At 37.2% G+C, this 22,868-nt stretch overlaps 1 protein-coding gene across 2 annotated transcripts in view; it reads right to left on the bottom strand.

Moving 5' to 3' along the window:
• The window catches only part of RUNX1T1 (RUNX1 translocation partner 1), a 140,293-nt gene extending 132,732 nt beyond the window's left edge, over window positions 1–7,561 (bottom strand). For both annotated transcript variants that reach the window (XM_008068495.2, XM_021717784.1), the window contains exon 1: window positions 6,960–7,561. Coding sequence is in view for 1 of the 2 variants with exons in the window: in XM_021717784.1 (XP_021573459.1) it covers window positions 6,960–6,987 (28 nt within the window). In the remaining variant the exon portion in view is untranslated. The remainder of the gene's footprint in view (window positions 1–6,959) is intronic.
• Between the last annotated feature and the right edge of the window lie 15,307 nt (window positions 7,562–22,868).

Genomic DNA, 22,868 nt, shown 5'->3' with positions numbered 1-22,868 from the left:
CCAGCAAACTGTATTTCCCGCTCCAGAGCAAGGCTGAAACATTTTAGAGGTGTGTCAAGGTCAGAGGGGATTCAAAAGCTTTTGGGGGGGCAGAGCCTAAGGAGACATCCACCATCTCACCACTATCCAAATAGCCACAATTTGCAAAACAAACCTAGTGAGTTCTCACTGCCCTTAAGTAGACTTCCAGACCAAAGCCAAGTGGTGGAGTTCCCGTCCCTTTCCTTGCTGACCCCAACATGCCTAAATTCTCGCCCCTGCGTAGCCACACAGAGATAGAAAACCGCTCCTTTCCCTGGACTTTTGTGTGTCCCAGCTGAAGACTCCAGCAGCCAGCGTCATTGTGATAAGGAGAACCACTTGTGATTGGTAGCTACAGGTGACTCTGAGACACCTGCTCCACCTCCAGAAATTGTGTTGGGGGAGGGGGTTCTTTATGTGTACATCTGAGCGTCTATTTTGGAGGTGGGAATCTGAAATTGAGGCAATCAATCTCAGCTGGCGCTGCCTCATGGCTCTTCACCCATTCAGAGCTGGAGAATCAATCAGAGAACAAGCAGGGGCTAAAGCTCCTCAGTCAGTCCAGAGTTCACTCTCCTCCCCAGTGGGGTCAGGAGGGAGATACACCTGAGTAGTCCCTTGGGAGCCCCTTTTCACTTTTAAATGCACCCATCAGACAATCTGAACATCTGATCAGATCCTTAATGGAGTGCAGATAATGCAGCAAAGGAGGTTATTTTATTGGGGGAGGGGGGTCTTTGGTTGCACTGTGTTTCAAGACACAAGCTTTTCCTTAAGCAGTTCTCACTACAGTATGATGGAACCAATAAACTACATAATTTTTTTTTCATGGTGCACCCTGTAGCCTTAGCGCCTTCAGGTTATAAAATAACTTATGCATGGGGTCTCAATAGAAAGGGATAAATTGGGGGGGGGGGTGGTAAGGCTAGTGAGTACAGAAAAACAGAAGAGCAAGAGATACAGCAACTGCCCTTTGGGGGTGGCAGATTTTAAAGCCCTTTAGAAAATGAGAGGCATTGTTTAATCACGCACTCCCCTCCAAATCACTTAGCCAAAAACTAGTTTTATGTGTGGAGGACTCTCCTCCCCCCATACTCTGACCCCCAGAAAAGAACTAAAAGAAATTTGATAGGTAGCACAAAATGAAAAAAGCTGGGCATAGGTGGGGGAAGGGCATGTGTGAAAATCTTGTCATGCAATGAATGTCAGATAAAAAGGGGCCTGCCACAATCCTGCAGTAATCCAATAATGTGGAAAACCTCTTGGTATCACTGAGACGAGAACAAGGTAATATTTCTCCATAAATCTTCAAAAAGTGACCAGGTTCAATAGTTAGAGAAGGGTGCAAGGGTAAAAAGTAAAACATTTGGCAGGCTATATTACAAAATCAAGTGAGCTCTAAATGGGTGAAAATCTATCATTCTTACATGTTTTAAATTTAATAACAAATTTCTGGAGTGGCATTTTAACACTCATAAAAGGTCACCTTTCACCTTTTCTCTAGCTGTTACAGAACAATGCATTCAGAGTAACCAAAAGCAACCACTCATATCCTCACCTTTATTACATTTTTGTTAGATCAGTTTGGACACAGACTACATACAAGCACTTAAAAATCAAACAAAATTAAATACTATTTATAAATGCCCAGTGATTTTTCCCATTACATGCCCTTTTAATAAATGAGGTTTTTTTTAATTGCACTATTTCTGCTTTCAAACCCAGAAGAGGTTTATAATTCTCCTTAAGAGGTATCCCAAACACTAAAGGCATGAAGAAATCTGTACAAAAGCCAAACTGCCAGTGTTCTTATTTTGTAAATGCACAGTATTTCTATTAGTACCTTGTTTGTTCATTGACTTTTGGCTCAGTTATAGAAAAGATCAACCAATTCTCAAATGGGAAGAATCCATGACTCTCTTCCAAAGCAAACACTTTGCTGCAAAGCTTTCAATTAAAAGGGAAAAAAGCAATACAATAATCAGGAAGTATAATCACAGAATAAGTGTAGAACAGAAAGTGGTTTCTATAATCACAGCTGTCTTAAAGTCCAGGCTACAGATTGGAAATCTTAATTTCAGCTAGTTCTTTTCTTAATAATAGGTTACCTTCCTATAAAAGCAAGAAGTCCATCTGCCCCAGGCAGATAAGTTTTGAAGCATTAATTCAGATAAAAATCTAGCATTTTCTTTCTTTCTTTGAGTATGTGAATTCTAGTGTGCTATAATGTGAGAATTCCAACATATGACCATTATGGCATAATATCTCATTGCTCAGCTTGTCATTATTTCATTTGTAATTCTTATGTTAATTATGTTCATAATTACTATAAACAGATGTGGTAGACATTCATGTGACCTTTTATTGCAGAATGCATTCTTCACTCATTTTGCTTTAATTTCTCATGTATGTGAAGCTGAATGTAGAAGAAAGAAAAAGGCTTTCTAATTTTCTAATGTTTTATATGCATAAGTTAAAGTAGAACCTACCTCCTACTTTATCTGCATGTCAAAATATTAGAATATTCTTAATGTTGAAGCTGATTTACAGCACATTTCTAAATTGCACTCTGAACCTCACTGCTGCTCACTAAATTGTGGTGATGGGTGCCAAACAAAGGCATCCGTGTCTAAGTTGTCTTTTATTATTTTTTTTAATATCAAAGGTTAATGCAGCAGAATCGTGCTTCAAAACCAAGTGCCTAGTAGCTACATCGCGATTTATTCACTCCTAACTCAACCATCTCCCTCTTTACATAAAACACATTTACAATAAAATCAGTATGGATTTCATTAGCTGAAAACCTCCTCGAATTTCATTTCTTTGGCCCTAATCTATAATTAGTGTGGACAGACAGGTGCAAACCCTTCTCTTCTACAGATGGCTACTGGAAATGGTGCAAAGTAGCTCCTTCTGTTTAAACAACACAGAGATAACCTGCTCTGTCTTATCACTTACAATTACCTCCATTAAACTGAACTAATGTTTGCTTTAATAAAATGTTCACTGTTCTTTAAACATTATTTAGGAACTCTTATATTAATGGCTGTAAAAAAGTGAAGTTGGAAGGTGTCTCTTTAGATAATAATAATAAATAGCTCACTCTGGATAAAATGTTCCCACTGATGAATAATACTCTGAGGTTCACAAAGGTGTTTTAGTTGATTGAACATTTGTTAGCTATTCTTCATAGAGTCAAATGTGATTTTTGTAAAAGGCATTCAGGTGACAAACATAACTTAACAAGCTGAGGAAAACTTAACATTCTTCCAAAATGTAAAAGTATGAGAGGTTTAAAATTTTTTCTTATAGATTTTAAGTTTTTATTAACATATAGAACTCTTAAAATCCAAGATTGTTTTCAAATGATATTCATGCTAACCTGGTTTTATGTATTTGTTTAACTCTGATAGATTATCCTCAAAGTTGAATGAGTTCATTCTTTTAAGGCACATTTAAAAAATTAACTATGAATGTAAGTGCACTTTGCAAGCACATGGTTAAAAGCAGCCCCTATTCCATAATAAATAACTTCTATAAAGCCAGAGCTCACTTCTCCCTGCCTCTGCTATCAATAAAGTCTGTGGATCACTATATGATGAATAAGGTGTCCATAAAACAAAGAACCTTTAAATGCCCAAACAGCAACAAATAAATAGCCTTTCTCACTGAACTTACATAACTTACAGTAATAGACTCCAGCAAAATGCAACTGACTCGGTTTTTTTCACATGCAAATCCTGCAGGTGCCAATTTTTCAGACTGCTTTGCTATGAAGGGCTATGTTGCCTGCATAAAACCTCAATGAAGAAGGCTTTGCATTCAGTGGCTGTCAGCTGATGTTCATATCAAAGAAGTGAGAAACAGGATTTGACAGTGAAGAATGTCCTAAACTGACAACCACTGACCAGCATTCCTATTGGAAGCATTTCTTTCTTGCGATCCTTTTTCAATGTTTAAAAAAATAAGGTTTTGTTTGTTTGTTTGTTTTTGGCTAAGCTATGTTATACTAAAATAAATTATAATGGCACCTTACATTTCTGTGGGTCTTTGCAATTTATGAATAATTTTTTCTGCAAATATTTAAACTAATACCTCTGTGGGAAAGCTCATCACCAAACACTAACATCAAGAGCAATATTTTACTTATCTCAGAAAATCATGAAAATATTAAAAAACTGCAGTCCTCTAGCTACAACAATACTGTCTTATTATTTACAACAACTTGTGATTTAGTAGTGCAGTTTGTATTGTATTGCAGGTAGAATGATTTTTCTTAGGAAGGACCTTTTAAAGATTATTTAAAATCAAATTATTAGCAGGTTATTAGTGGGCCTTAGAGGCTAAGTTTAAAAAGAAAAACATCATTTCAAAGACTTCTAGTTTGCTTTGAGTTGTCCAAATATTAAGGAAAAAATAGACTATTTTCTCCACTGCTTTTATTAGGTATGAAATGGACACTGGAGAAACTGCATACTAAATTCTCCCATGCAATATTTAGCTTTTCAAATAAAGTGACTGCTGTCTAAACGGTTTACAATAAAATTATTAATGCTTAAACAAAAATATTTAATATATAAAGTTCTTCTCAATATTTTAAAAATCAGCTTTTATGCCTCTAGAATGAGCCTAATTCCCTAATGATTTTGTTGGAATGTTGTGTTTTAAAAGAATAAATCAACAAAATATCAAATGCTAAACAGAGCACAAGAAATGATAGATTTCAACTGCCTCAACATCCATACTGGCTTCAAAAGAAGCCTGAATCAGACTAAGATTCCCCGATTAATATTGGGTCAGAGTGTCAAAGCTCTCTAAAAAAATAATAATCAGTAAAAAGAAAGAGAAGAAAAAGAGAAACGAAATCATATAACCCTATCTATGTTATCTGAAAACAACCATAATATTAAAACTAGACTTTACAGATAAACAAGGGAGAAATCCGTGGAATTGTTTATTTGCTTCTGATTATACACATCACAGCTAACACAAATACCCAGGTTGGGACTATGATGGTTTAAGAAACAATGGTGTTTGTTGACTTTTTACAAAGAATTGTGTGACAGGAGAAACTGGGCACAACAGAATACTCACATGGTCAAGGCAAAACGCTGCTATAAACTAAAAGGAGGCCCCCAACACTAACAAATCGTTTATCACAGAGAAGCTGGTCAATTTGTATTCTAGGGAGTGTGGACTCACTGGGCACAGACCCAGTTCCACTCCTGTTCTATGCAAAGGAGAGCAATGATAATAAAAGCCACTGAGTGCACTTAAAGATGGTACAGATGTTTAAAAGGAGACTAGGAGGGGGAAAAAACCCCTGTAAAACACATTTCAGTTCACATAGAAGGTAGAAAGAATGCTTTGGTCAGCAACCCGACCTTTATCAGGAGATAAATCAATTTGCAGCAGCTGTGGACAGCCATTTATATACAGGCCCTGGGCAGATTAATTAAGGGACGCCAAGTTAAAAATTCAACGGAGCTCAGAGTTACATTAAGCACATGAAGTTGGTCCTGAGTGGCCCCTCCAAGTTCTCCTGGTATTCACTCCCTTGTCCCGGCCTCCTGGATGGCTCTGCGGGACCTCCTCGGGAATACCAGCTGTTCCTTAAAGTGACCTTCTGTAGATTACCCTAGGAAGCTGCAGCAGCCAGGCTGGAGCACGCTGAGATTGGTGGTGCCCAATCTTGAATGAAAACTAAGTTCAAAAGATTTCTCCACTGTGCTTTGCAAGGACTAAGGATACCCAGGGCTCCAGGGCCATCCAGCCAAATTCTCCAAACTGAAAGGTCTTTGGGGGAGAGGGGGAAGGGAAGGTGGCTATTTTTAGTAACAGTTGTGGTTCACATACTACTTCCCGGAATCATAGTAGTCAAACTTTTCCAAGGGTTGAATGCTCTTACCAAAAAAAAAAAAAGTTTCAAAAAATGGATCTAAGCGCCTCATGCTGACATAACCGTATTTGCTTAAGGCATCCCGGCCAGCGCAAGGTCGTCCCCGGGAGAGGGATCTGGGTGCGCCAACCAACCCGGTCCTTTCAGGTTCGTGGAGAGGGCGGTGAGCGGCGGGGTCCGGAGCGCGTCTCCACTAGCCCGGGGACTTCATCAGAGGGGTTTCAGGAAAACGAAAGGATGTCTCTAGTCGCGACTCCCAGTCTGGGCCCTGCAGGGCGGGAGCTACAAGCACAAGGAGGTGCTCCCAGCTCAGGAGAAGCGGTCGCCGAGTTGGGGCTGCGACGGGTGCACCCAGCAGGGCCTGGGCGGCGGGACCCGGGCGCGTGAGGGTCGGGAAGAGACGACGTGGCTCCCCGGCTCAGGCTTCGAAGCCAGGGACCCGCCCTGGCTGGGACAGCCGCCCACTCCAGCACCCCAAACGCCCGGGAGTAACAACGAAAGTTCGCGGGCGGGCGCAGGGCGCCTGGGTACCGTTAAGAGAACCTCCACCCGAGTCGCAGCCGGGTCCCAAAGTTAAGATGCCGCCTCTCCTACCCAGGGCTAAGTTTTCCACCGTCAAAACAAGCCAGGTATAGGGCCACCTGCCAAACGCACTGTGGGCACCTTGGCTAGTTGTTTTGTCAAAGGAGAAACACACTCGTCATCTTCCTGCCCGTACCCCGTCATCATGGAGAGGAAAGGAAAATTGTTTTAAAACGACGACGGGTGGTGGGGCGATCTAATAGTGAAAATTGCATCCTTGGCTGCCCCGCGAAGTTCAGTGTCATCGCAGCCTGGAGTCACCCGCGATGTTCCTCTTTACCCTGGTGCGTAGTTCTACCCTAGTTGAGCGACAAGTACAGACTGGTGCCTCTCGGTCGTATAATCCAAGAGAAGATGACGGTCATCGGAATAATAATTAATAGGAACAGCCAGGGGCCCGTCCCCGCCGCCCGTCCTCCTGCCCGCCCGGCGGCCCAGCCCTCCCGCGGGCACTTACGCTGCACAGGGCCGGAGAGTCCCACCATCCGCCACCGGCTCCGAGTTGCAAATAAAACTTCCCGTCGTCTCGTCCGGCCCGCGGGGCGAGGGGGCGAGGGCGCGGCGCGGCTTCCCCCGCGAGGCCAGAGTGTCCGCGGCCACTCGCCCACGCGCGCTCGCCACCAGGCCGCGGAGTCGCGCGGCGGAGCGACTGCGGCCGCCCGGCGCTGCGCACAGCAAGCTGCGGTGCAAAAAGCCCGGGGTCGGGGACGCCAGCCAAACGCAGCCTCCACGCAGAGCCCAAGACTTGCGGAGCTCTGCTCCCCTCCTCCCGCCTCCCTCTCTCCCTCCCTCCCTCCGCGTTTCTGTTGTTGCTGCTGTGGCAGACAAATGTGATGTGGGGCGCAGGGAATTGCCACTGTCACAGGCGGCGTCTGCGTCTGCCTCGCCCGCCCTCGCTCACTCTCGAGGAAGGCGACGCATTTATCTGCAGGGCGGCCGGGCGTCCGCCGGGGAGCAGGAGCGCCGCGCGCTGTGCGCCGAGAGCACCCGCACCAGGCCGGCTCCGGCGCGCGCCCGCGCCCAGGGCGCCGCGGCAGCTCGGGAGGGAGGCAGCGGCGCGGCCGCTACCAGGTGCAGGGGGGAGGGCCCGCGGCGGGGCGGGGGGGAGGTAGAGGTGGGAGACATCTGTGTCGTGCGGGGGTCACGGAGGTCAAGTATATGTTAACAATGGGCAGGCCCGGCACGCTAGGGCGCGCGGGCGGGCGGCTTCCCTCCCGGCCTCGCCCTCTCCGGTGCAGGCTGGACGTGGGGCTGGCTCCCTAATGATGCCTTCCCCGGCCGCCCGCTCTCTGGCGGCCCGAGTGCCCTGCAGTAACCCAAGACGACCACTTTCCCCGGCCATCTGGAGCGCTCCTGGCTGCCCTGCCTGTGTCTCATCACTGGCTGGAGAGACAGCTCTGCTAGAAATCAAGCCACTCTCAGATCTCCTCTCTAATCCCCTTCTGTTAGCTGATTTCCAGACTGACTATTTGCTTTCGCATTAGATAATAGCCTTAGAGAAAACAATTATCATTTTCTTTTTTCCCTCTTTGTTTTTCTACTTCTCCCATAGCATACCATTAAGAGGGACAGCTTTCTGTCTCTCGTTTTTTGTTAGATGTCCCCCCTCCCCCAGACATTAATATCAATACTAGGGGGGTGGGGGGGGAGAGAGTCCCGGAGGAAAAGATAGGGTGAAAGAATTCCAGATATTTCCAGAGTAAATAAATAATCTCTCAGTGAAGAGGACTGACAATTTGTACAGAGCGGAAAAAGAGCTTGAATGTTAATGAAAATATTAATATGTAGGTCAAATATGATCAGATAATGGTTTGTAATGATAAGTAAAATGAAATCTTTTAAAATTATTATGAAATGGTAACCTGACTGCAAATGTTATTGTATTTAGTAAAACAATTTGAAATCCTACTCTGAATCATTTTTTCTCCAACTGGCCTAAATCAATGTAAAATGTCCTGTGTGCATGTTTAAAAATCTCATCTTTACAAAGGAAAAACTGCTTTAGATAGAGCCAGACTTGGCCTGATACAGTAAGGATTGATGAGACATTCGTGGGTTTTATTTTTTGAAGTGGTATTTCAAATATTTAATAGTGAGTAAAAAAATCCCTTCCCCCATCCTTTTAAACCCAGCTGGGGCTTCCAATTCTGAAGTCTTTTCAGACTCCACTAATTTTTAGCAATTCATTTCCAGAAAACACTCATTGTACATTCTGCCCTCTCCTTGGGACATTTGTCTAATGAATTAAAATGAATTAATGAATTACAATGTTAAGTCTTGGTATTTGATATTATGGTGCTCTTAATTTGAAGCTCTAATTTTATCAAGGTGTACATTCTAGTAATTTCTGAATTACAATTCTTTTTTTGCTACACTTGCAGATTAATAATCTAAAATACGAATTTTAAGTACACTGCACTAATATAACTCCTTTGTGCAGGAAATTATGAAAAACTTATATGTTCTCAACATAATAAAAAAGTTGATATTTTATTATTCTATTGCCTGTATTACCTCTTCTGTTCCCACATTAAAACCAAATAATTTAGATTCTAGACACTAATCCTTATTTAAAATTAATAAAATGACATCTGAATCAGGAATGATTCTTGTGAAATAGCGTAACTTCTAAAAATCACAATTTAAAAATTAGAAAAAGTACATCAACAATAGTTTCATGATATAAAAAAGCAGGGAAGAAATAAATTATGCCACATTTTTTCTTCTTTCTCTAAATTGTGCCAATGTCAGTATGATATTATGATAGAAACTGAACTTCTAAATAGGTGGAAAGTAACTTGAAGGAAATCAAATATGTATTCAGGCTAAATTCATGACACCAAGGCATATTTTATAAGATACTACAAAATCTTATAGCATCCTCTCTTTTGTCAATCATACTTCTAAAAAAAATGATCATTCTTTAGTTATACTTCTTTAAAAAATAATTCCCAATTTGGCTTTATATCAGATAGACTATATCACAATGTGAGATTTTAAAAAATTCTGATAACAACTGAAGAACATACATGCTTGATCTGATGTAGAAAGAATGACTCACTATATTCCTTAATCCCACTTGCTACCTCTTGAAAGTCCTGTGTTCTACAAAATGTAAAACATATTTTCATGTAGGGTTTATCCTCGTATTATCTCTTAACTCCTTTATTTGGAGCAAGTAGTAACTATAGGGGTCAATTCAAGCATGAGATGATCCTTGAATTACAAAATCTAGGAAAATAAAACATATTAAGTGAAAAGGGAGGTGCTCATTGAAACCCTATGGTGGGAGGATGTGAATTACCTGAAAACAGAACAGGTCCATAACATATTTAGTTACCTTAGCCTTGAAGTGAGGGATATATAGGACATAATGTTCAAAACACAATGAACTATTAATTGATACTTAATTTTTTTAAAAACCTTTGGAGACAAAAAATACATAATGCAACTCCATACCTGTATGCTCACAGGAAAGATCAAGTTTCTATACTTTCAAGACTAGTTTGCTAAGAAAAAAAAATCCTAAATATAAAAAAAGAGGCAATAATGTAGAAACATAAGCATCTATCTACTATAACAAAACCATTAAATTTTTAAAAATACACAATAATGTACTAAAATGTAAACAAAACAAAACAAACAAAAACTCCTAGTGACAATTTTTCTTATTTCCACACTTTAGAAGACATTTTTTCCTTACATCATTACAATTTACAGGGGTTTTTTTTTCAGTAATGCTGCCTAAGGATGCTTTTTGTTTTCCTTTAAACAATCCTTGAAAAAAGCTAAGCTTTCAATACAAATTTCAGATGAATGCTTATTACCTTCTTTAGAGTTTTGTGATTCACCTCTCACAAAAAGAAATTCCTATACAAAAATGTTAACAAGTACTTAATTAGCAAGTTTAAAATCCCTTCTTATAGATCTTAAAGTTTAAATGACTCCCAAGCTGTGGTTTTCTTTTCCTTGAAAAAGTCCTTCTGCTTGCCTAGGTTGAGGAAAATTCTTAATTACCACAATATTTACTTCTAACAAAATTATTTATTGTATTTGTAAAAAATATAGAATATGCTAAACATACAGAATGGCAAGCCAGAAATAAGTTTTCATAAATTTAGACTCACCCACTACTTGCAATTTATCTCCCTTTTGTTGTATACTTTTATATAATTTACTTTTTGAGCTTTGCATGAACAAATTGTATTCCAGGTCTTTACAGTTTTGTTATTTAACTCGTTTAATGTTTCATCTTAGAATGTGGACCTCCAAAAATAATGAATTTCAGAGATCTTTTTATTTTATACTATAGTAGTTGAGCTACATATACACAATATACACTCAATATACAGTATAGGTATATTCGCTATTTGGAAAATTTTAGCCTAAGATAAGAAACAGATTTGTGTTAAATAGAAAATTTTAAAATTAAACTAAAAATACCTCTCACCATTCCGTCAAATAAACTGATCAGATTGGTATGATTTAGCTGCAAACTTGCAGACAATGAGTTTGTTTTTTATTGATGTTCCCTATGTGTTCAGATATTCACGTTTTTCTGTACTACTTTAAAACCAGTTTACTTTCCAAAAGACAAAGTTACAAAATTTCAATTACTTATTTAATTTGGAAAAACAAAGGTTTGGAATGTTTTACAAGATAATACATATTAGTTTTTTGGGGTTTTTTTTTAGCAAAGAAGTTTAAATCTTTAAACATTTAAATACTATATTTGTATTTGTCAGATTTTTGACACATTAAATTCTGTACAAATGCATTTATTATGTAAAATGAAATGCACATACTTGTAATACACATGTGTTTTTATATGTACTATCTGTAATCTAGTTATTGTCTCATGTAACCTGTTATAGCTAGTTCATGGAAAATAATGAAGCCAAATAAAATATATTACATGTTTCTCATTTAAATTGAATATTTCCCACCCTAGTTTGAAGGTTGATATTTTAAAATACTACAAACCATAATAAAATCATATAATATACCTTCATTGGAATTCAATATTCTACATTTTTTATTGAATGTATTCAGTGAGGGTATTTTTTCTTTTTTACGGTACTTATTGTTCGCTATTCTGTTTATATAATTCTAAATTGGGTGCATATTTCTATTCTGTGACTACACAACAATAAGGGTCTTTGCTTTGTTCACTGAACAGTGCTTGGCACATATTAGGTGCTCAGTAAGTAGTTCTTGACTAATAAATGAATAAGAAGTTAACAAGTTCCCACTTAGATAACTTATGTACATGAATTTGACTTCTTTTTGGCTGAAGCATTAGAAATCTAAGATTTTAGCATTACAAAGGTTTTAAATGGAAAATATGTGAAGAGAAGGATCTTCTGCGTTGTTTTATATGTGTATATTAATACTTTTTGAAATAATGGTGAATTTGATGTGAAAAATATTCTTATATGGTTTTGTTTTAACTGCGTATAAGATTCTTTTAGAGTCTACAATAAACCACATATATTTCTGAAAGTTTAGTTTTCTTCCTACAATAAACTAGAATTTTAAAAATTAGTATGAAATGAAACTTCAAGCCAGCAGGATCTTAGAGATAAGTAAATTTTTTTCCCTTCTAATCTCTTCTAGTAGTTGAAACATGTATTCCTCAGTACACACATCAATATGCAGTAAAAATTCACAAGCTGTTTAATTTGTCTGGGGCATGCTCTCATTCTTTCATTTAATTATTATATTACTGATAGTTTATATAATCCAGATTGTTTAAATGGTGTTTATACTTAGTAAAGAATCATTTTTATTTGGAAATTTATGCCTTCGTTATGCAGGATCGGTAATATCAATGTCCACATTAAGTCTACCCTTTAAAAGATGCATATGTTACAATATCTTAATTATCTCATTTTTCCTAATCTTTTAAAAATATCAATTTACTCCATAGAGTACTCCAGTCTGATGAATCTGATATCACCTCAGAAGACTATTTTCATGCGGGAATTACCAAATCACTGTACTGCATCTACCTCTGGGGAGAAAACAGCAGCCAACTGGCTCACAGCACAGCAGAAGGAAGAGAAGAAAATTTTGGCCAACTGATCTGTAGCAAATATAGACTGCTGTTAATCATGTTCAGCATGAAGTTGTTTTGCACAGTTCTTACTTTCTTCTTATTTTTTCTCAATAGGTCTAGCCACCAACTGAGTGTTCCACTTATCCCATTGAGAGTTAACATGGTTAGAAAGGGTGTATCCATTGCCTGGATTCAGTGTGGTTTCCCTTCCAAAGTTTTCCCCCAGATTTCATCTGTATCTTTAAGAAAATCATTTGATCAATGTATCCCTTAGATTAGGCATCTGTAAAACAACAGAATTGATTATGTCACCTGCCCTACATGTTTACCTTACATGTTTTGCAATTTGGTCCAATATTCTTGAGGGAAATAGGATAGGAAATTTTGGTTTGTTATGTTTTCTGGGAAAGAAAAATCACTTCTAGACTGATATTTGCCCTAAATCTTCAAATTTTTATGTTTGAGTAAATGTCTCTTATTTAATATATTTATGACAAAGGTATGTGTGTGTGTGTGTGTGTGTGTGTGTGTGTATACATATGCTTATTATTATGTCTGTGTCTTTCATTATTTATTTATTTAAGATGGTGTCTCACTGTGTTGCCTAGGCTGATCTCATACTCCTGAATATATATATTGTATATGAATATATAACAATTGTGTTATCTATATCTATCCTGAATATATATATATATATATATCCTGAATATATATGTATATACAAATTATTTGCAGTCTTTTACATCTGAAGAAAACTAGATATTCTTTCTAATCAAGAAGAGCAAATGTATTCCCTAAAAGCTGTGCATCTCAAACTTTAATGTACAGATGAAATACCTGTGGACTGTGCTAAAATGCAAAATCTGGGTTAGTAGGTCAGGTCTGAGGCCTGAGATCCTGTATTTCCCAAAAGTTTCCAGATAATGCCAATGATGCTGGTCCACACTGCCAGGACAAGGCTTTAGAGATTGCTAGAAGCACTGAGAACATCATACTTCCCAACCCCTTTATATGTACAAAGCTCCACTTTCACAGCTTGCACAGAGGCTCACAGAATTTTATGCAATCACGAAATATACAGAACATCATACAAGACACTGCAGCCATGACAGGAGAAAAGCACGCTCACACATAAATGAGGTTCCTAATGTCCCCACCTGCTGTTCAGTCACCTGCCATCAACAATGGAGGTCTAGTATCAGACAGTGATAAAACAAGCAGCCGCAAAACTGTTTATCCAAACAACACTACATCTCTTCAAAAGTTGAGCCCTGGATTGGTGATTACTGCAGAAGGGTCATGTCACTTTTGACTCTTGCCAAAGAGGTCAATGATAGCTGGCCTTTGCCTGGGGATTATATTTGCCTAGTGTTTAACAAGGTTCTTCTGCCATCTGCAATGTGTAACTAAGAAAAGGTACTATGTATCAGTGAATTCAAGGTGTGCAATTTTTTACAACTTCCTTGTACATAGCCACAGGCCACTCCAACACCCCCTCCTCTGTAATGGTGAACAGAGATCTTAGGTCAGAGACTGTGTACCTGCAAGGCAGGGGTTAGCTTCTAGTTGTCTCAACTTACCTACTCATGAATTTAGGTTACTTTATCCTATGGACATGTGATGATAATTATGCATAGTGTACTGGTTTAGCAGAAAGACCTGGGGCTTTTAAAGTTTAATGCCAGTTGAAGACTAGGAAGAAAAGATAAATTTATATATATTTTCATAAAGTCAATCATGTATACATTTTCATTTTTATGCATTCTGTTTGGATCTCAGAGGAGATTTGAATACTGAGAGGAAGGCTAGGCTAAGTTTATTTCTTGTCATTGATTTGGGGTTTTTTAAAGCAGAAGGAGCACCCATTCAAAGCCCTGGCAACTGAAAAAAAAAAATTAAATTCATGTGATTTGACAGTGATTCTAACACATTCAATATCAACAATTGATTGATATATTTTGCTATCAATAATTGGATATATTTTTGCGCTACAAGCCTCCATTATTTTCACCTCATTGGGTACCATAATGACAAAAATTTATGTTCAGTCTACAATACGCTACTTTATCTTAAAAAGAAACAAAAAATGTTGTAACCAGGAATTCTTCATAACAATTCTTTGCGGCAATCTGATTGAATCCACACTTTTCCCTCCCCTTGCTACTGTTTCTAATATTGAAGGAGGATTTATAGTTTTTCTGAACAATAGTTTTTAATTAAGAAGATTTATTAAAGACAGTTTTCATTCCTATGATTACATTTCCAGTTCCAGAGACATCTGCATTTCAAAATGCACCACATATTTTCATAAATATTCCACAATTCCCTTAGAGCTTTTTGGTATTTCAATTTCCTCCAACCTCTTCTTAACGTCTTCACATTCACTTGTGTGTTCTATCTATTTGTACACAGTCAGAATTAGACATTTCTTCACACAGGTATAAAATAGAATTATGTTAGAATGCATATTCAAAGCATTCCTGTTCTTTGTGAATTAAGACTTCTAAAAGGAACAAAGACAAATTAAGCTCAGAAACAAATGTCTAACAAAAGATCTAGATACCTTACAGAAGTACTTAGAGTGGCAGGGTAAACAACTGGGCTGAGTTTGCTTTGAAGTTTAAATCATTGTTATTTTAATAGAATGGAAAATTCATTTAGATGGTGGAATCTGATAGTTACTCAATTAAAGCCCTTTTTCTCTATGTTAATGTAGTTTTAAATATTTCTATTTTGAAACCCTCTTTCGCCAGTCATCTAAAGATAGAAGCAGCTTGAGCAGTTGTCTGTGGATGTACCTCATGAGTGACAGTAAATTGTTAATTAGACATTCTAAGCCTTTTAGGCAAAATTGTAAGCCAATGTATTAAGCTTGATCAAGGTGCATAGAACAGAGATAAACCTAGGTTATTTCACTTAGTTCACAGAGTTGGCTGTAAGGCTATAAGGCTGTAAGGTGGAATGCAGAAGGCAGGAAACTCCCAGAATACACTCTGGCAGCACAGGAAAGAACACTCGGTAGTGACCCAATTATACCTTCTTGTCCTTCCTCAGTAGCCCCTATCGGCTTCTGTCCTGAATGTTCCAACCTTAGCAGGACCTGTGCTCTTCATCCCCATGCAACTGCTCCTTTCATTACTAACTTCTTAGTCGTCTGTTTCACGGATTCTTCTCTCTTATTGCCTCAACTATTCTGCAATTTTGATAACTCATGGTATATGCTTATTGTTATGTCAATGTCTTTCATTTTTTAATTTTATTTATTTATTAATTAGAGTTGGGATCTCACTGTGTTGCCTAGGCTTGTCTCAAACTCCTGGACTTGAGTGATCCTCCCACCTCAGCTTCCCAAGTAGCTGGGACTACAGGTGCACAACACTATGCCTGACTTCATCCCTGTGTCTTACAACTTCTGTTTTACTATTAACTGACACATGCTATTCTAAAATGCCAAGAGAGAAAGACTGGATCATGGAACTACCATCCATACTCTGGAACCAGATCACCTCTTTTGCTGAAGGCAAGGTCAATCAAGTGCAATCAGGGTAGCCAGACCCTGTTAACAACTTTACGAAGAAGGAAACCCCTCATGAAATATAATGTACTAATCTCAAATACAAAATAACACTAGGGGCATTTGAAAAAAATAGAATTGTTTTAAAGCGACTGTAGATATTTTCTGGAAGTTTGTTCTGTTTTGTTTTTGTTTTTGTTTTTTCTCATCATCCATGACTACATGAAGGTTTTTCAGTTTTTATTCTGGTGTTCAGTACCTCTATAAAGACAGCACAGTATAAAGAAAGATCTCAGGCTTTGTGGTCTATGAGACCTGGAATTGAATTCCTATTTTCCCACTTGTAAGCTGGGTGGCCTTAAGCCACTTAACTTTCTTTTAGGTTTCTATTTTCTCACCTGGAAGTTCTTACTTTACAGGATGTCTAGTGTTCATTTTATATCTCTTCAAAGTAGATGTGAGCTGATATCCAACTTGGAGTGAAAGATAGTAGGTTTTTAAAATAATTTATTGCTTCTTAGGAAAGGGAAAGGGGAAAGGGAAGGGAAACCTAAATACTGCACTTTGACTCTTTTGCCCAGTATATAGGACAGAAAGTTTGCCCATCACCTCTCTTTCTACATCTGCATTTTCTGCTGTGTTCTAGCTTGTTCTATATCAGGAATCTGGTTATTTTCTTTCTATGGATCACAGTTATGATATTATTATTATTGATACTCTTATTATTATTAACTTTAAAATGGAAAGTGTAAAAGACATAGTGGCTGAAGCAGAAGAATGACACATATGTAGCAGAAGATATATAGTTTATATAGCTCGTTTTTATTATTACAATTTTCACTTTCCAAGTTATTTACTCCAAAATTTAATGGCACATGTAACATACATATCACTGTGCTAATAGATGAGAAATAGTACAACTAACTGGTTGTTACAGGAGGTAACTGAGAACTATACATTAGGTTAATAGCTATTTTTAATCTTTTTTTAATATAGAAAGACAAACACATATATCCACACGCATAAACATAAGCAAAAATGTATGAAGTTAGCTGTATTAAGTACATGTATGTACTTAAAATACATAAATATATGCATATGCTTATAAATACACAGAACATAAATTTTCTTTCACATCTTCATTTTTTAGAGTGAAATTACATCTGACCCCTAGTTCCTATATCATCAGGTCACTGGGAAACCCAGTGGAGAGGTGAGTCTTGTTCCTCACTCTCTGAGTTCTGCCAAAGTCTCTGAATATTACTGAGAAAACATTTGAAGATATCAATTCATTTTTTTCAGTTCATTCGTAGGCAGTTTCTTTTGCTTAAAGCATATTGCCCTCTTGAAATTGACAACTGAGGCCAATAACTTGGTGAGGGAATAAGAATATTTGCCAAGGTGGTGAGTCCCTTCCCACCATAGTTCATACCATGTGCTAGCATCTGTTCTAAGCAGCACCTTTCAAGTATTACCTCATTCATTCCTAAAACAACAGTGTGAGAGAGGTACTATTATGTCCTGAGGGAAATGAGTTCAGGGTCCAGAGTAACTTGACTAAGGCCTCACAGCTAATAAACGACAAAAGCAGAATTTGAACTGTGGTGGTCTCTGGGTTAACATAAGTATAGTCCAGGCTCAAGGATCTTGCTAGGGCTCCTCTCACCCCTCCAGAAGTCACAGCTTAAGTCTCTGAGGTCAGGGGGTTGTAAACACCAATGAAAAGGGGTTGTAAACACCAATGAAAATCTTGTTTCTCTTTTCCCAAACTTTTCAAGACAAGACCAAGAGTGGAGAAAAGTTAAAGAGGGTCTCCAAGCTCCACTGATACCTAATTTTAAGAGCAAGCCCTTCTGAAATCAAATGGCAGAGGACTGTGGGAAGTCTGCTAAAATGTGAGCTATCTTTGTGAGGTCACAAATCTCAACACCTGGAACCTCGGAAGCTGTCTCCATTTCTTTAAAGGAAGATAACAGAATGCTGGTAAAACAGTTGTTAATTGGTGACTGCTAATCTATGCAACGAAAAACTCAAACTTGCTCCAATAAGGGAGGAAGTATTTCTTTTTTCTCAGGGTCTTCTTAAGGAAAACAAAACAAAACAAAACAAAACTATTGAGTTAAGAAGTCTTTTTTAAAAATTGATACATAGTATTTGTATATATTTATGGGGTACATGTGATATTTTGATACATGCATAGAATGTGTAATGATCAAATCAGGGTATTTAAGAATATCCATCCCTAGATATTTATCATTCCTTTGTGTTGGAAACATTTCAAATCTCCTCTAGTTATTTTGAAATATACAGTACATTGTTGCTAATTATAGTCATGCTACTGTGCTATTGAACTTTTTCTTTCTATCTGTATGTTTGTACTCATTAACCAACATCTATCTCTTCAACCCCCACCTCAACCTCTGGTAATTATCATTCTACTCTCTACCTCTATGAGATCAACTGTTTTAGTTCTCACATGAGTGAGTACGTTTGATATTTGTGTTTCTGTTGCTCACTTAATACATGGCCCCCGCTTTCATCCATGTTGCTATGACAAGATTTCATTCCTTTTTATGGCTGAATAGTATTCAATTGTGTATATATACCACGTTTTCTTTATCCATTGATGGACACTTTGGTTGATTCATTTCTTAGCTATTGTCAATAGTGCTATAATAAACATGGGGTACAGGTTTATCTTTCATATGTTGATTTCCCTTGGAAAAATACCCAGTAGTGAAATAGCTGAATCATATGGTAGTTTTATTTTTAGTTTTTTGAGAAAACCTCATACAGTTTTTTATAGTTGTTGTACTAGCTGATATTCCCACTGATGGTGTATAAAAATTCCCTTACCAGCATTTATTTCTTATCTTTCTGATAACAATCATTCTAACTGGAATGAGATAATAATTTATTATGGTTTTAATTTTTATTTCTCTGAGAAGTAGTGATGTATACCTGTTGGCCATTGTATGTCTTCTTTTGAGAGATGTCTATTTAAATCCTTTGCCTACTTACTAATGTAATTATTTGTGTTTTTTGTTTTTCAGTTGTTTGAGTTTTGTATATTCTGGATATTAGTTCCTTGTTGGATGGACAGTTTGCCAACATTTTTTCCCAATCAACAAGTTGTCTCTTTACACAATTATTTCCTTTGCTATACAGAAACATTCATTTAATATAGTCCCACTTGTCTGTTTTTGGCTTTGTTTCCTGTGCTTTTTGAAGTTTTAACCATAAAATCTTTGTCTAGACCTATGTCCTGGAGTACGTCCCCTATGTTTTCTTCTATTAGTATTATGGTTTGGAGGTTTACATTTAAGTCTTTAATCTATTTTGAGTTTAATTTATATATGATAAAAGGTAATGGTCTAGTTTTATTCTTCTGTATATGAATATTCTGTTTTCCCAGCACCATTTATTGAAGAGGGTTTCTTTACTCCCAGTATATGTTCTTAGTGCCTCTGTTGAAAACCAGTTGGCTTTAAACACATGGATTTATTTCTGAGTTCTCTATTCTTTTCTATTGGTCTATGTGCGTGTTTTTATACCAGGACTCTACTATTTTAGTTACTGTAGCTTTGTAGTGGTATGTTTTGAATCAGGTACTGTGATGCCTCCAGCTTTGTTCTTTTTGCTCAGATTGCTTTGGCTATTAAGGCTCTTTTGTGGTTCCATACACATTTTAGAATTGTTTTTCCTATTTCTGTGAAGAATTCATTGGTATTTTGATGGAGATTGCATTGAATCTGTAGATTTTTTGAATTGTATGGTCATTTTAACAATAATATTTTAACTATACACTTCTTAAAAGGAGTTGGCAGAATGCTGATAAAACAATTGCTCACTAGTGCCTGCTAACCTGGGTTAAAAAACTTCAAGGGTTTTGTTTTGTTTTGTTTTATTTAAGAGAAGCAGTATGTCCTCTTTCTCAGAGCTTTCTTAACAAACAGAACGCTTAAGAGTTTTAAAAATTATTCTCAGTCTCAAGAAGAAACAAAACAGTTACAATTGTCTTTGCTGAGGTTTTTAGGAAAAACTAACAGAGTGTAATATAAGTATGAGTATGGTTTCTAGGAGGCTGCAGTTACGATACCTCTCCAAGGTGAAGATGTTTCACTTTACTTAAGATGAGGATGCTTCAGATCATACGCCTTCATCTCAGTAGAAGGGAACCTACCCTTCAAAATGCTTTCTCTCTGGAGAAAGAGTTTTGAAGTTCCTTAATCATTTCCCTTTGTTTTCTCCAACTGTTTAAGATAAGTGTAAAATGTCTGGATCCCATTATTTTCCCCATGGGGTAGGCTTATTCATTCTTAAATGTAAAGCTTAGGCCCCTAGAGATGCTGCAACCATTAACTGTATAAATTAGATATTGGATGTGGGTGCGAGTGGATGTATGCCATATATATGTATATATTTCAACTACAATTGTTTTTTCTATGTTATCTTTCTTAATCACTGTAATGTCATTTATTTTCCTGAAAGTAACACATATTTTTATTTTCTGCTACATTACTATTTTAGCTAAAATGCCCTTTCTAGGACAAAAATAAGCTAAAAGACTCAAATTCAGAGATATTACCAAGCATTTAGTCTCTTGAATATGTACATATTAGTATTTAGAAATATAGCGTATTTTTAAAAGATTAGTTGCCTAATTACAGATTTCACACATAATCTGTCAATTGGCTAAATATGTGCTGACTGTCATTAAGCTGTTTGGTGAAAGATGGGTAGAGGGATGGCCTTCTGCTCCCCTCAGAAGTACAAGGAGTTGTCTTTCAAAGAAAAGAAAATTTAAGAGTACTGTCTCTATTTTCACTTTTGAGCAGCTAAAATAACCCACATTTCAACTCCCTTCTGAGCCACTAACTTATGATGGCAATTGATTTACTTTAAAAATACAGATTTACTGGCCTCTTTTCAGATTTATTAAATTAAAATCTGCAAGAATTGAATCTTGAAACTTTGTATTTTTAACACCTTTCCCGCTAAATCTTATGCCACAATCATAGCATTTCTCCATTTGCAAACCAGTGAAAATCAATGATCTTCAAGATTTGGCTGTCATTGGCCGGTAGTATGATCTCAGTCAAGTCACTTCATCTCTCCAGATCTTAATTTTTGCATTTGTAAAGTTTGCTCTAAATAATCTCTGAAACGTTTCCCATATCTATGTCCTATAATGAGTCTATATAGGACAATTCAAAAGCACATGGCTTTGGATCAGAATGAGAATGTGATAATAATAGCTTACATTTGAGTAGCACTTCAGAATTTTAAGATGCTTCCACTTTATATATCTCATCTGAGCCTGATAGTGTTGAAAGTAGAAAAGGCAAGCATTACTATGCTCTTTTTACTGATGAAAAAACTCTTAGGTTTAGTGGACAGTGGGGGGGCGGTGGGTAGAAAGAAAGGGATTTATTTCTTCAAGGTTAAACAGTAAGTAAAGGGCTAGAACAGAATCCTGGCCTTCAGATAACTACATTTTCCCATAATTTACATGCATTTTTAACTGACCATGACCAAAGTAACAATATAAACCCAGTATGAGTAAAATTTCACTTTTGTATTGTATGTTTCTAAGAAGAATGTAAAAACACAATTCTAGAAAGCAGCAATTACATTTGCAAAATTAACTTAAAGCTTTTAAATTCAAATTGTAAGATTTCCTTAACTAGTATCCTCCAATCATCAATTTCTTCTCAGCAAAGACAATACCATGTACTACCAAAATAATTTCATGCTTTTTCTGGTTACACAACTAAATGACATTCCCCAACCTCCTTGTAGAGCTTTGAGATGGGTTCTGGCTAATGAAATATGAGCATGAATGACATACAGCACTTTCAGAGCTGATCTGTAGAAGTATCCCATGTTCCATCGACTATTTTTTTTTCTGCTTCTGTAGTGACCTTGGAGACCATAGTTGAAGATAGCAGATATTAGGAGACAATCTGTCCCTTTAATAAATATAAGAAGCAGCAACCAACAGTTTCACTCATAACTGTGTCATCTCCATTGGACTATGTCATCAGTGAACAATGAAATTCTGTAGTGCTAAACTACTGAGATTTTTGAGGTGGTTTATTAAAATAGTTAAGTTGCTCTAATTAATAACACTCTTAAGTGTGTTCCTTGTTTTTTCCAATTTTTCCCTCTACTAATTGGTAATTTATGTACTCCATTTATCATCTTATAAATGATTTCTCTGGAAATTACACATCCATCCTTGACTTATTCATATTTTTACCCTCTTTCCAAACAAAGCAAGTACTTTAGAAAACTTTGTAAATTCTATTACATTGTATTGATTTTGAATATTTTTATTCTCTCTCTCTCTCTCCCTCTCCCTCCCTCCCTTTACTCACTCTCTTCAGATGGTCCTCAACTTATGACAGTTAGACTTACAATCTTTAAAATTTGTGATAGATTAATCATGGTATTAAATGCATTTTCAACTTATGTTCAACTTATGATGGATTTATCAGGATGTAGCCCCATCATAAGCTGAGGAAAATCTATATACATACACATATACATATCTATGTATACATCATATAAGTACATATACATGCACATGTATATATAGTCATGCATCATTTAACGACAAGGTTACATTCTGAGAAATGCATTGTTAGGCGATTTTGTCATTGTGTGAACATCATAGAGTATATTTATAGAAACCTAGATGGTATAGCCCACACACACCAAAGCTATATGGTATAGCCTATTGCTCTCCAACTACCAATCTGTACAGCATGTTACTGTACTGACTACCATAG

The sequence above is a fragment of the Carlito syrichta genome, unplaced genomic scaffold, assembly GCF_000164805.1.
Source record: "Carlito syrichta isolate Samal-C Ts95f unplaced genomic scaffold, Tarsius_syrichta-2.0.1 Scaffold311065, whole genome shotgun sequence".
NCBI classification, from domain to species: domain Eukaryota; kingdom Metazoa; phylum Chordata; class Mammalia; order Primates; family Tarsiidae; genus Carlito; species Carlito syrichta.
This window is presented reverse-complemented; position numbering and strand designations above follow the sequence as displayed.